This window comes from Pongo abelii, chromosome 12, assembly GCF_028885655.2.
Source record: "Pongo abelii isolate AG06213 chromosome 12, NHGRI_mPonAbe1-v2.0_pri, whole genome shotgun sequence".
NCBI lineage: Eukaryota > Metazoa > Chordata > Mammalia > Primates > Hominidae > Pongo > Pongo abelii.
In genome coordinates, this window is record NC_071997.2 from 58,962,752 (window position 1) to 58,978,602 (window position 15,851).

General features: G+C 40.5%; 1 protein-coding gene across 11 annotated transcripts in view; it reads right to left on the reverse strand.

Annotated features, from left to right (window-relative positions):
- ALMS1 (ALMS1 centrosome and basal body associated protein) overlaps positions 1–12,891 on the reverse strand; it is a 229,282-nt gene extending 216,391 nt beyond the window's left edge. For 9 of the 11 annotated variants that reach the window (XR_008522357.2, XR_008522360.1, XR_008522358.1 and 6 more), the window contains exon 1: positions 12,455–12,889. Coding sequence is in view for 8 of the 11 variants with exons in the window: in XM_002811888.6 (XP_002811934.3) it covers positions 12,455–12,763 (309 nt within the window). In the remaining 3 variants the exon portion in view is untranslated. Of the gene's footprint in view, positions 1–12,454 lie in introns of all 11 variants that reach the window. The other 2 variants (XM_009237176.4, XM_054548053.2) reach the window with 1 other exon arrangement.
- Between the last annotated feature and the right edge of the window lie 2,960 nt (positions 12,892–15,851).

Below are 15,851 nucleotides of genomic sequence, written 5' to 3' on the forward strand. Positions count from 1 at the left end.
AAAAAAATTAGCCAGGCATGGTGGCAGGCGCCTGTAATCCCAGCTACTCAGAAGGCTGAGGCAGGAGAATCACTTGAACCTGGCAGGCGGAGGTTGCAATAAGCTGAGATCGCACCACTGCACTCCAGCCCGGGTGACAGTGCCAGACTCCATCTCAAAAAAAAAGAAAATCCAAAAGAACTGACAAAACTTTCCTGGAACTAATGAGTAAAACTAGCAAAACTGCAGAATATAGGTTAATATATAAAAGTCAATCACTTCCTATATACCAGCAATGAAGTGGAATTTGAAGTTAAAAGTACAATACCATTTACATTAACAACCCAAGAAATAAAATATTTAGGTATAAATCTAACTTAATATATGTAAGATCTACATGAGGAAAACTATAAAACTCAATGAATGAAATCAAAGAACTAAATAAATGAGAAGGTATTTCAACTTCATGAAATACTCAATATTGTCAAGATGTCAGTTCTTCCCAACTTGATCTATTAAGATCAATGCAATCCCAATCAAAATCCCAGCAATTTTTAACACACATCAATGAATTCAATCTAAAGTTTATATGGAGGGGCAAAAGACTCCGAACTGGAGGACTGACACTACCTAACTTCAAGACTTACCATAAAGCTACAGTAATAAAGAGAGCATGTATCAATGAAATAGACACATTTATCAGTAAAACAAAATTGAAGGCCCAGAAATAAACCCATATAAATGTATTCAATTGATTTTTTGACCAAAAAACAAAGGCAATACAACGGAGAAAGTGTTCTCAACAAATGGTGCTGGAATAACTGGACATTTACATGCAAAACAATGAACCCAGACACAGACCTGACATCCTTCACACAAAAAAATTAATTCAAAGTGCAAAAGTATAAAAAGACCTAAATGCAAAGTGCAAAAGTATAAAACTCCTAGAAGATAACATAGGAGAAAATCTAGATGTCCTTGGGTTTGGTGATGGCTTTTTGGATACAATACTAAAGGCATATAATCTATGAAAGAAATAATTGATAAGCTGGATTTAATTAAAAACTTATTCTGCTTTGTGAAAAACAATGTCAAAAGAATAAAAAGACAAGCTATAGACTGGTAGAAAATATTTGCAAAAGACACATCTCTGATTCAGGATGTTAACAGTGAGGCAGGCTATGAAGAGGGGCAGGACACAGATGGGAACTCTCTATTGCCCATTCAATGTGGCTGTGAACCTAAAACTGCTCTAAAAGATAAAGTCTGTTTAAAAGCAAAACCGCACGCCTGTAATCCCAGCACTCTGGGAGGCCGAAGCAGGTAGATCACCTGAGGTCAGGAGTTCGAGACCAGCCTAACATGGTGAAATCCCATCTCTACTAAATACAAGAAAAAAAATTAGCTGAGCGTGATGGCACATGCCTGTAAACCCAGCTACTCAGGAGGCTGAGGCAGGAGAATCACTTGAATCCGGGAGGCAGACGTTGCAGTGAGCCAAGATAATGCCATTGCATTCCAGCCTAGGCAACAAGAGCGAAACACCATCTCAAAAAAAAAAAAAAAAACAACCCAAAACAGAGGTCTGGTGAAGCATATAAAGAGCTTGGAAGTAATCACTCCCATCCCCATCACAAAAAAAAAAAAAAAAATAGCTGAACAAACTAAAAAATCGAAACTCTTCTTATATGCATCAGAGAACTGAGATGAAGGGCAAACTATTGTTCCAAAAATTGGAGAGGTACATACACAGAGAATCACAACTTACCAGAGCAGAATCCCAAGAACAGAAACCACTGTGGGAACTAACCAGTACTAGGGAAGAAAAAGCTAGTGTAATTGACAAATTGCTGGAGGTGCAATGCAGACAACTTTGAGAATTAAAAGCTGCAGGGAAACCAGTCTTACGAAGGGCCTCCATGCTTCTGTAAGTTTTATCTCCACAACCCCTAGCATGTTACCACAGTTAAGATGAGAGAAAAATACCTCCCCCCAGTTAGGGGGAGGGGGTTGGGGGGATAACCATTTTGAATATTCCCAGAATATTCTGTTCTTCTTAGAAAACTTGCCCTCAAACTATTTTACCAGAGCCTAACCAGGCTGGGAGCGGTGGCTCACGCCTGTAATCCTAGCACTTTGGGAGGCCGAGGCGGGTGGATCACGAGGTCAGGAGATCGAGACCATCCCGGCTAACATGGTGAAACCCCGGCTCTACTAAAAATACAAAAAATTAGCCGGGGGTGGTGGCAGGCGCCTGTAGTCCCAGCTACTTGGGAGGGTGAAGCAGGAGAATGGCATGAACCTGGGAGGCAGAGCTTGCAGTGAGCTGAGATCGCGCCACTGCACTCCCAGCCTGAGCGACAGAGCAAGACTCCATCTCAAAAGAAAAAAAGAAAAAAAAAAAAAAAAAAAGAAAGAATGGACAATCTGAATAGACCCATAACAAGAAAAAAGAGTAATTAAAATACTATGCCCCATCCTGCAAAAAAAAAAAAAAGAGCCCAGACCCATTTGATGTAACCTATCAAACTTTCAAAGAATTAATGCCAGTCCTTCACAAACTCTTCCAAAAACAATAGGAACACTTTCAATTCACTTTATGAGGTCAATATTACCCTGATACCAAATCAGACAAAAGCATCAAAAGAAAACTACAGACCAATATAACTTACAAATACAGATGGAATAACTCTAAACAAAATACAAGCGTGTGTGTGTGTGTGTGTGTGTGTGTGTGTATTTCTATGACAGGCAACACATAAAATGTTTATACACTGTGACAAAGTGAGTTATTTTCACAAGGCTGGTTTAATAACCTAATATCAATTAATGTAATACATTGATTAATAATTTGACAAATTATTAAAAACACTTAAGAAATTAGGGATAGAAACTTCATCAATACGATAAGGGCATCTATTAAAAACCCACAACTAACATCATACTCGGGGGTAAAAGACTGGATGCTTTCTCCCTAAGACAAGCTTGTCCAACCCACAGCCGAGGACCATGAATGTGGCCCAACACAAATTCGTAAACCTTCTTAAAACATTATATTTTTGCAATTTTTTTTCAGCTCATCAGCTATTGTTAGTGTATTTTATGTGTGGCCCAAGACAATTCTTCCAATGTAGCCCAGGGAAGCCAAAAGATTGGACACCCCTGCCCTAAGATCAGGAATAAAAAAGCATATACACTCTTACCCCTCCTATTCAATATTTTACTAAAGGTTCTAGCCAGGGCAATTAGCCATAAATAAATAAATAAAAGGCATCCAGATTGGAAAGAAAAAATAAAGCTATATATATTTGCCCTTGACATGATATTTACAAGAAAATCATAGAGAACCCACAAATAATCTATTAGGATGAATAAACAAGTTCAGAAGAGATTCAGAAACAATATTAATATATATAAAAATCAAGTGTTTTTAAACATCTACAATGAATAACCCAAACATTCAATTAAGAAAAATAATTCCACTTACAATACCATTAAAAACAATAAAATACTTTGAAGAATTTAAGAAAAAAGTGCAATTCTGAAAACTATAAAACATTATTGAAATTTAAAGAAGATCTAATTACAGTTGTACGCCACATCAGAACATTTCCATCAACTACAGACCACATACATAATGGTGGTCCTATAAGATTATAATACCGGCCCAGCATGGTGGCTCATGCCTCTAATCCCAGCACTTTGGGAGGCCAAGGTGGGCAGATTACTTGAGTCAGGAGTTCGGGACCAGCCTAGGCAACATGACAAAACCCCATCTCTACCAAAAATACAAAAATTAGCCAGGCGTGGTGGCACACACCTGTAATCCCAGCTACTCAGGAGGCTGAGACATGAGAATCACTTGAGCCTGGGAAGCGGTGGTTGCAGTGAGCGGAGATTGTGTCACTGCACTCCAGCCTGGGTGACAGAACGAGACTCTGTCTCAAAAAAAAAAAAAAAAAAAAAAAGTATATATATATATGTAAAATACCATATTTTTACTATACCTTTTCTAAGTATTTGTGTTAGATACACAAATGTATCTAACACAAATACCATGGTGTTACAACTGCCTACAGTATTCAGTACTGTAACATGCTGTACAGGTTTGTAGCCTAGGAGCAAACAGTTAGACTATATAGCCTAGGTGTGTAGTAGGCTATGCCATCTAGGTTTGTGTACGTACACTATATGATGTTTGCACAACAATGAAATAGTGTAATGAAACATTTCTCAGAATGTATTCTCATCATTAATTGACACAACTATAAATGAAAGGATATCCCATGTTCATGAACCAGATGATTAGGCCAGGCACGGTGGCTCACGCCTGCAATCCCAGCACTTTGAGAGGCCAAGGCAGGTGGATCACTTGAAGTCAGGAGTTCGAGACCAGCCTGGCCAACATGGTGAAACCCCGTCTCTACTAAAAATACAAAAATAAACCAGGCATGGTTGTGCGCACCTGTAATCCCAGCTACTGGAGGCTGAGGCAGGAGAACTGCTTGAACCCAGAAGGCAGAGGTTTCAGTGAGCTGAGATTGCACCACTGCACTCCAGCCTGGGCAAGACACCATCTCAAAAAAAAAAAAAAAAGGACCAGATGATTTAATATTAAGATGACCATACTCCCAAATTGATCTACAGATTCATCACAATCTCTATCAAAATACTAGCTGGCTTCTTTGCAGAAATTGACAAGCTAATCTAAAATTCATATGGAGTTGCAAGGGGCTCCAGAATGGCTAAAATATCTTGAAAAAGGAAAGCAAAGTTGGAGAACTCCCCCATTCCAAAGCTTACTATAAAGCAATATTAATCAAAAGAGTGTCTCCTAGTCAGGCATGGTGGCTCACGCCTGTAATCCCAGCACATTGAGAGGCCGAGGTGGGCAGACGGCTTTAGCCCAAGAATTTGAGACCAGCCTGGGCAACATGGTGAGATTCCATCCCTACAAAACCTACAAAAATTAGCCAGGCATGGTGGCATGTGCCTGTAGTTCCAGCTACTTGGTAGGCTGAGATAGGAGGTCCACTTGAGCCCAGGAGGTGGAGGTTGCAGTGAGCCGAGATTGCACCACTGCATGCACTCCAGCCTGGGCAACAAAGAGACACCTATCTCAGAAAAAAAAAAAAAAAGTGTCTCCTGCCATAAGGTGGGCATATAGATCAATGAAATAGAATTGGGAATCCAGAAATAAACCCATATATCTATGGCTAACTGATTTTCCACAAGGGTACTAAGACCAATCAATGGGGAAAAGAATAGCCTCTTTAACAAATGGTGCTGCAGAAACACAAACTGCCTATTCTTCCAAGTGGGAGCTAAATAACATGTACATGTGGAAGCAGAGTATGGAATGACAGAGAGTGGAGTCTTGGAAGGGTGGGGAGTGTGAGAGTGGGGTGGATGAAGAGAAATTACTTAATGAGTACAACGTAGGCTACTCCAGTGATGGATACACTAAAAGCCCTGACTTCACCACTATGCAATATATCAATGTAACAAAATTATACTTGAACTCTATAAATTTACACAAATCAATAAAATGAAAAAAAAAAAACAGTGCTGGATAGTCACATACGAAAGAATAAAGTTTGAACCCTTTCTTCACATCATATACAAAAATTAACTCAAAATGGATCAAAGACCTACATGTAATAGCAATACTATAAAATCTCAAAGAAAACATAGTAGGTCCTCATGACCTCACATTTGTCAAGGGACTGTATCTTGTCAATCCCTTGATTGATAAGGGATTATATACGTAATATGCATATATATAAAGAATATATATAAAGAATTCTTACAATCCAATAGTAAATAGACAAATAACCCAATTAAAACCCAATTAAAGAATGGGCAAAAGACCTGAATAGATATTTCTCCAAAGAAGACACACAAATGGCCAAGAAGCACATGAATAGATGCATGAACCACAAGGGAAATGCAAATCAAAACTACAAAAAAGTGAGGTAATAACAAGTGCTGATAAGGATGTGGAGAAACTGGAACTCTCATACACTGCTAACAGGAATGCCACTTTGGAAAACAATCTGGCAGGTCCTTAAAAGGTTAACAGAATTCCATGTCCCAAAAATTCTACTCCTAGATACACATCCAAGAGAAATGAATCCATATGTCCACACATACACTTATATAAGAATGTCTACGGTAACATTATACATAATAGCCAAAAAGTAGGAAAAAAAAACATGTCCATCAACTGATGAATGGATATACAAAATATCACATATCCATATAATAAAATATTATTCGGCCATATAAAGTAATGAAGTACTGATACATGCCACATCACAGGTGAATCCTGAAACCATTAAGCTAAGTGAAAGAAGCCCAGTCACAAAAAAAAACACATATCATTCAATTTATATGAAATGCCCAAAATAGGTAAATCTATAGACAGAAGGTAGACTAATAGTTGCATACGGGGAATGGAAGACGGAGGCTATTAGCTAGTGTATGGGGTTTCTTTTAGAAGTGATAAAATGTTCTAAAATTGACCGTGATCATGATGGCACATATCTATGAATATACTGAAAACGACCGAATTGTGCACTTTAAATTAAAGGTGAATTGTACAGTATGTGAATGATATCTCAAAAAAGCTACTAAAATGTTTTTAAGTAAGTCAATTAAGCACTCAACACAAGGAAATACACACACACACACACACACACACACACACATCAAAGTAAATCTAAGGAAATAGTAAAAGATGAAAACTGAACTTATTATTAAAATTAATAATTTTTTAATAATTAAAAAATAAACAGCAACAGAATTAAACTTAAATCAAGAGCTGTGCCCTTGAATGAAAAATAAATTAAATAAACCCCTAACTAGTCAAATCAGGAGAAAAATAAAGCATAATTACACAAAATTGGGAATGAGAAGTGAAAATAACCACAGAGGCAAATGAAAAAATAACGAATACTGTGTAGCACTCCATTAAAATTAACTAGAAACCCTTACCGAAAAGAATGATTTCCTAGGAAAATTACCAAAATTAACCCAAGAAAGGAGAACATATATAGACTACAACCCTGAAAGGAATACAGAGATAGTTTAAATGGTGATATCTTTCAAACATACAAGAAAGAAAAATTCCTTTGTACTTACACTGTTCCAGAAAAACAAAAATCATCCAAGTACCTTTTATGAAAATGGCATAATATTGATGTCAAGTTTGATAAATACTGGCCAAGAAAACAAAAAACAAACAGAAAAACATTTAAAACCATTATCAAATATCTGCAAATAAAATCTAGCAGTTCCTCAAGAGAAAAGCACACTACGACTAAATAGTTTTTACCCTAGGAACACAAAACAGGATTAATATTACGAATAAAACGTATATGAATAGGTTAAAAAAATAAATTGTGCACTGTAGATAAATCTGGAGATGGGGAGCAGAAACGGGAGAGGTTCAGCCTGTGTTCTCTTCTTTGAAACTGTAACCTGGTTATGGGGGGATGTTGAACTCTGGGTGGAAGACAGAAGTTAAGAGGGAAGATGGGGAAAGAAGCTGACAGAGAGGAAACTAAAGATTTCCAAGCACTGTTGGGCCGGGCGCAGTGGCTCATCACATCTGTAATGCCGGCACTTTGGGAGGCCGAGGCGGGTGGATAACCTGAGGTCAAAAGATCAAGACCATCCTGGCCAACATGGTGAAACCCCATCTCTACTAAAAATACAAAAATTAGCTGGGCATGGTGGTGCGCATCTGTAGTCCCAGCTACTGGGGAGGCTGAGGCAGGAGAATCACTTGAACCCAGGAGGCGGAGGTGGCAGTTAGCCAAGATCGGGCCACTGCCACTCCAGCCTGGTGACAAAAGCGAGAGACTCCATCTTAAAAAAAAAAAAAAAAGATTTCCAAGCACTGTTGATGACCCAATTAAAAGTTGGAGACCAAAAACTTCTAGTGATGCCAACCCAGAGAACTGAATTATCTCCCCCAGCACAACTCAGAAATTCAGGTTAAGGAATTACAAGAAGTGTTTGAATGGTCTGTTGGACCAGCATAAAAACAACATAAGGCTCTGAATCACTCACTTCCCTCTTAAAAAGACTTAGTTATAAGACTGGTCATATTTTACTTCAAATTTAAACAGTATCGTAGCTTAACTCAGCCTTAGTAACAGGACTACAAACTTAATCACTGCCTTATATAACACCACTATAACTCCCTTATTACCTAGTGAGATATGAGAGTAAATTGAATAACACAATTTTGTCATTTAACTTGAGAGTAAACTGGATGAAATTAATGTTTCCTATTATTTGATCTCATCCTCTAAATACGCAGCATTAGATGTTATACAACACATCTAAGAATTTCATAGTTCATAAATTTCTAGCAAGAAACATACTAAGCATTTTTTCCTTAAACACTTTCCAACCTATGCCAGTAAGTTTCAATATGCCAGTGAACTAAAGGAAAAATTATCTGAATACTCATTGTATCATTGTAAATCTACCTCTAATACAGAAAATCATCTATATATTCTATATATTATCATATATTCTCTCAGGTAAATAAGAAAATATCTAATTTTTCTCAGGGGAAAGAAAAAACTGTGGGGAGGAAAAAAATACTCTGGGGTCTCAGAAGTAAGATTTTCTATTACCCATAGATAGTTCACTATTAGAGGTTGGGCGTGGTGGCTCATGCCTCTAATCCCAACACTTTGGGAGGCTGAGGCAGCCAGATCACAGGTCAGGAGTTCGAGACCAGCCTGGCCAACATGGTGAAACCCCATCTCTACTAAAAATACAAAAATTAGCCAGGCATGGTGGTGGATGCCTGTAATCCCAGCTACTCGGGAGGCTGAGGCAGGAGAATTGCTTGAACCCAGGAGGCAGAGGTTGCAGTGAACCAAGATCGTGACACTGCACTCCAGCCTGGGCAACAGAGCAAGACTTCATCTCGGCGGGGGAAAAAAAAGATAGTTCATTATTAAACAGGATACTAATTTTCTCACATTGGCTGTAGTAAAAGAGGGTTAGCTTAAAAATTCCTCCTCTGGGTCCCTATCTCTCACCATATGCAAAGATTAACTCAAGATGGATTAAAGACTTAAATGTAAGGCCCGAAACTATAATAATACTAAAGAATACTTAGGAAAAAAGTTTAAGACCTCAAAAGCAAATGCAACAAAAATAAAAATAGACAAATGGAACTTAATTAAACTAGAAGAGCTCCTGCACAGCAAAATAAACTATGAACAGAGTAAACAGACAACCTACAGGATGGGAGAAAATATCTGCAAACTATGCATCTGACAAAGGACTAATATCCAGCAACTATAAGGAACTCAAACAAATCAACAGGAAAAAAAAAACAAATAACCCCACTAAAAGGCGGGCAAAAGATTGAACAGACACTTCTCAAAAGAAGACATACGAGCAGCCAAAAAACATGAAAAAATGCTCAACATCACTAAGCATCAGAGAAATGCAAATTAAAATCACAATGAGATATCATCTCACACCAGTCAGAATGGCTATTATTAAAAAGTCAAAAAATAGATGTTGGCAAGGATGAGAAGAAAAGGGAACACGTATATACTGTTGTTGGGAATGTAAATTGTTCAACTCCTATGGAAAGCAGTATGGAGATTTCTTGAAGAACTGAAAACAGAACTACCCTTTGACCCAGCAATCCTGCTACTGGGTATCTATCCAAAAGAAAATAAATCATTTCATCAAAAAGACATCTGAGCCAGGCACAGTGGCTCACACCTGTAGTCCCAGCACTTTGGGAAGCCAAGGCAGAGCATCACTTGAGCCCAGGTGTTCTAGATCAGCTAGACGCCGTTGAAAAAAAAGAAAAAAATCTGTGCTCATATGTTTATCACAGCACCGTTCACAATAGCAAAGTCATGAAATCAACCTAAGTGTCCATCAACAACTGAATGGGTAAAGAAAATGTAGTATGTATTAATATACATCGTGGAATATTATGCAGCTATAAACAGAATGAAATCCTGTCCTTTGCAGCAACAAGGATGGAGCCTGGAGGCTATTTATCAAGTGAAACAATTCAGAAACAGAAAATCAAATACCACATGCTCTCACTGATAAGACAAGTGGGTACAATGGGTACACAGAGACATAAAGAAAAATGGGTACAATAAGTACACACAAAGATGGAAATAAACAGACACTGGGGGCTCCAGAAGGAGGAGAGAAGGGTTGAAAAATTACCTATCAAGTACAATGTTACACTATCAGGTACAAAGGTACACTATTTGGGTGAGAGGTTCACTAGAAGCCCAAACCTCACCATTACGCAATATATCCACGTTAATTACGTGCACATGTACCCCCAAATCTAAAATTAAATTAAATTAAAATTTTGTTTAAAAAACTCCTCCTCTAGGCTTCAAGATAGTTTGAATATTAATAGTTATTCAGGCAAGAAGTCACAGGACAAAATAAAAGTTAGGAGACCTAGTCAACAAGTGTGGCTTTAATTATGGTCTCTATGTATATGACTTAGAACTTGAAATCTCTAGCCCAGCCTTCTCCATCAATCTTCAAAACCAAACTCATAATCTTAAGATTCACCCAACCAATTCCACCACCCACTCACAGCCACCACCTCCACCATAAATCTGGCCATATCTTAATATTGGCACAACCATTCAAACAATAACCTAACACCTGGCTATTTCACCTTTCACATCCCATCCGTTATTAAGTATGATGATTTTGCCTCTTAAATATCTCTCAAATCAGTCCACTTTTCCCTGTATCCACCAACACTTCCCTATTCCAAAATTTCATCATCTTTTGCCTGGCAATGCTGCAATGGTCTCCTAATTTATGCCCTTGACCTATGACTACTGCTCCCCATCCCACCTTGCTATCACAGCTGTTCCACACTCTGCTATACACCTGATCTTTCTGAAACACCTAACTTATCATACATCCCCTCGTTTCAAATATTTTCGTCAACTCCCCAAAGCTCCAGAGATAAAGCCCCTAAATCCTTGGCATAGCACACAAAGCCTTGCAGTCTGTGCTCAAACTACATTGGCTTCTGGGTCCTGGAAAATGCCATGCTCTGTCTCATCAACAGTACCTTTTCATGTGTTTTTCCCTCAGCTAGACGGCTCTTTCCCTTCCTTTTGCCTGATTAACCTTAAACTGTCTTCAGATATCAGCTCTATCATAACCTTCTCAAGAAGGCTTTCCCAGCTTCACTGACAAGGCCAGATTATCTTACTTTATGCTTTCATAGAATATTACCACATATTAGTTTCACTTTTATTTATGTGATCATCTGAAATCTGTCTGCCTCCCTCTCTAGACCATGAACACGAGGAAGGCAGAGACCAAAAATTTTGGGTTCACCAAGCTTTCCTTAGCACCCAGCACAATGTGTGGCACATGGTGAATTCTAATAATACATGTTCAATGAATTAAGTACCCCCTGGAATATTCACCAGACAAAACAACAACTACTGCTCATTAGTGACAAAACTCTACACCTTCACTGTCTGTGATGATGGAACTGTTCCATTATCTGCTCTGTCCAATATGGTAGCCACTAGCTTAGTGTGGCTGCTGAGCACTTGAAAAGCAGTAAGAACAGACGCATGGAATTTTTCATTTAATTTATTTTTAACTCTTATTCAAAACTATAATAGTTTTCTCTTTAAGATGTAAAAAGCCACACGTGGCCAGTGGCTACTGTACTGAACAGGGCAGGTCTTGCTCCTCGAAAAACAGTAAGTTAAAAAAAAAAGGGGGGGTAAGGGCAGCAAATTAAATGGAGAGTTATTTTCAAAATGATCTTCGGGGGCCTACCATGAAATCGGCTTTCTCCATTGTGTATTATCTGTGCTTTGTAGTTTTCCAGACTGTCTGGAGCCGCATCACAAGCCTCCTGCATTCCAAGCCCCTCCTATCGGCTGGGGAACCCCTTTATTGCTACAAATGATGGTCCAGGGGAGGAAAACCCGCGGGGAGCCTCTCCAGACTAAGTGATCGCGCGGTGTACATTATCCACATTACTCCCTCAGGGGAGTCCTGCAATTCAGTCAAGCTAATCTGTTCACTGTCTCCCCAACAAGATGCTCCCCAGGCAACCACTCGCTCCGGTCCTACACCGCCTTTTCCCTCCTTCAGGGCTCGACAAACCCGTGGTCCTCTCTCAGCGTTTCTCACCCCCACTCACGGGGAATGCAGGCTCCCCTGAACGTCTGCGGGAGTTCAAAAGGCCCAGGACCCACCGAGGGGTTGGAAACGAGAAGTCTTTGCCACAAAGCCTAGGAGACGCGGAACAGCCGGCCGGCACCTGGGCTGGAGTCGGGGCCGCCTACTAGCCTCAGCCGCGCGCGTTTTCTCCGTCAGGCGGCGTGACCTGCGGGCGGGCGGAGCGCTCGGGGCCCAGCCTCCACCCCCAACTCGCCGCGGCTCCACACCCCTCCCCGGCCCGCCTCACCTTCTCCAGACAGGTCCGCTCGCCCTCCGAGTAGCGGTGCTGCGGGGGCGACGGCGGAGGCAAAATCCTGCCGGGGTGCGCCTGCAGCCAGGCCTTGGCCTCCTCGTCCTCCTCGTCGTCTGTACTTTCCAGGTGCTGGTGCCCGTAGTGAAAGTCGGAGTCCAACTCCCGCCCCGCCTCTTCCTCCACCTCCTCCACGACCACTACGTCGTCCAAGTTCGCCGCCGCCGCCGCTGCAGCCTCCTCCTCGTCCTCCTCCTCCTCCTCCTCCTCCAGCTCGCCCGGCCATGGCAGATCCTCGGGCTCCATGTTGGTGTCTCGCTCTGGGCGGCAGAGGAGGAGGAGGAGGGGGGGAGGGAGAGGAAGGGGAGAGACCTGACTGGCGGTTGTGGCCCAGCGTAGGCGCAGTGCCGCCCGCCTGGGCGGGGCCGGGAGACCGCGCGCGCGTTGCTAGGGACGCCGCGCGAGGCCCGGCGGGAACGCCTTAGGGCGGAGGTTTGCGACAGGCGACGCCGCCGCCTCGCCGCCGTCACCGGCCGGGACCTTGCGAACTGTACTGTAAGCTCACAATAAACCGGGACTGGGCGCCTCCCGGGGCGCAGAGGGCCCCGCGCAAGGACAGTGTAGTTCTCGGCTGGGGTGGAGTTTCGCCCCTGCACAGAGAAGAGATCAAACTCTAGGACGTACCCGTTATAATCACACATGCATATTATAAAGTTTTAAAGGTTGAGTATCTCCTAAAGTGTCAAGCTGTATGGTGGGCGCTTGAACCTAACCGTGGAAAAGTGTCACGGGTTGTTAGAGGGATTAAGAACTGGGCACTGGCATCAGAAAGATCGGAGTTTGAATCCTGGCATCACCACTTAAAGCGGTGTGACTTTGTGTCTATAAAACGATGATAATAGGCCATCGCATAGGATGGGTGTGATAATTAAAGGAAATAATCAATGTGAAGGACTTAGTGATAGGTTGGTTATTGTACAATAACTCATTAGATGCTCACGGTTCTGTGAGACAAGTATTACTATTTCATGTATGAAGAATCTGAGGCTCAAAAAATTAATTTGCCCAAAGTTTCTTACCTAGTAAGTGGCTGACTCAGTATGCCATCCCAGGTCCTCTGTTAGTATAGGAATTGCCCTGGCCTAGACCAACCAGCTGATAAAGGATAACAGAGCAAATATTTATACTGATAGTACATATGTTTTGGTGGTTCGTCGATGACTTTGGAGTGCTTTAAAAACAAAGATTTCCTGACCGCTTCAGGAACCTCTACAAAATGAATGGCAAATTAAAGTATCTTAAGACGCCATGTAACCAAACACCACCTGTACCCCAATAACCTATGGGGAAAATTTTTAAATTAAAATTTTAAAAAATAATAATAATCTTGAGATTCTTCACTGTTACCTAAGGAAATAGCCATAATTAAAGTGGAGTCCAGCAAAAAGTCTTCATGGTATTACCCACAATAGTAGAGATACATTGATAGTGATGCTGAACCAATGTTGGTGGGGCAATTTTAGGGTTATTGCCAAGGATGTATGTCTTGCCTACCTGTCAATGACCCAATCCTGGCAAAACTATGAAGGTAGAACATGAAACTGGAGCCCAGTCTTGGAGTTCTGTTGAATACCTCTAAATGGACTATGAGTACATTAGGGTTATTTATTCTTAAGGGGTTTAGGGGTTCTCCTTGCTGGAGACCTATTACTGTAATGGTAGAAAAAAATTTATTAATTTTGTATTCCTGAATGTGAAATCTCAATGTTTATCTCCAGTAAGAGGACACACATTTCACTGATATTAAATAACTCTGTAAAGCTTTACCTTTTTAGAAACTCCACTAACTTTTTGCATCCACAAATTTCAGGAAAGATAAAGAGAACTAATAAAATTCTAAAAAATAGCTTTCAAAGTTCTCTAACTTCTGTCTTAACTTCCAAAGCCCAAAGTACTTCTATTTGCCTTGATGGCAATAAGGTCAGTCCATTCTAAGACCCATAAGTTATCTCCTTCTGAGTTAATAACAGGCTTCCTCATGTATTCGTGAATTACTAATACTAGATGCTACTAATATAAGTTGTTATCACTAATTGCTGCAGGGGACTTCTAAGATTAACTCCTGCTTTATCAAAAACAGATAGAAGCTGCATTCTCAAAGCACCCACCTAAGCAGCTTCTGAAGTTAGAGATTTGGTCTTCTGAAAAAGCATTAGAAAACAATTTCCCTTGAGCCTCAATGCAAAAAAAAAAAAAATGTCAGGTACTGTTAACTGACCCAGGAGTAAAACTAGAAGACATTGATCCTTGGATTCATATTACACAACTAAAAAGACATGCATCATTTTCTCCTGGCTACCGGACATCCCATACTATTGGAAGACCTCAAACTGAAGATTCTTGGGACTTCCCCAGAAGCTGCTGACTGCAGAAATGAGCAGTTTATACCCAAGACAACAGGACAAGATTAATTTTCTGATTCCTTGGCATCTCTTACCCTACCACTAATCTTGCTTATTGCATTCTGACACCCTTGATTAACTAACAAATTGATTTCTCAGGGAGATAACCCTTATCTTCATCCTGTTACTTTTGACTCCCTATGTTCTACTACTTAAAATAATATTTGGCCAGGTGCAGTAGGTCATACCTGTAATTCCAGCACTTTAGAAAGCCAAGGTGGGAAGATCACTTGAGACCAGGAGTCTAACTAACCTAGGCAATGTAGCAAGACCCCCATCTCTACAAACAATAAAAAATTAGCTGGGCATGGTGGCACATATCTGGAGTCCCAGCTACTCAGGAGGCTGAGGCAAGAGGATCCTTGGAGCCCAGGAGTCCAAGACTGCAGTGAGCTGTGATCGTGCCAATGGGCAACAAAGTGAAATCCAATCTAAAAAAGAAAGAGAGAAAGGGAGAAGAGAGAAAGAGAAAGGAAAGGAAAGGAGGGGAAAGGGGAAAGAGAAAGAGAAAGGAAAGGGAAGGAAAAAAAGAAAAGAAAAGAGACACTCTCTGGAGTGTTTTTCTCAAACCATAGCTACTGCTCTTAAGGAATTGTTGACAAAATTTAATAACTGTGCTTTCATAGACTTCATCAAGTAGATTTTCTTCTGTAGGTCACTTCTGGTACTTAAGCATTCCCGACAAAGTTCATCCCAAACCTCAGTCTTCTAAAAATTGGACCTTGATCTACACTTCAAAAGAATGTTTCCCTGAAGTCATTACAATCCTATGAGAAAAATCTAGCCCTTCAGGAATACAAACTAATATTGGGGCTATTCTTTATACACTACTCAGGTCATTCTCTTCCAAAACATTCCAGCCTGCTTTGGAGAAACCTGTTTAACTTCATCCAAGAAATCTGCTTATCTTGGAAAGAAAGTTGGCTTGTCCC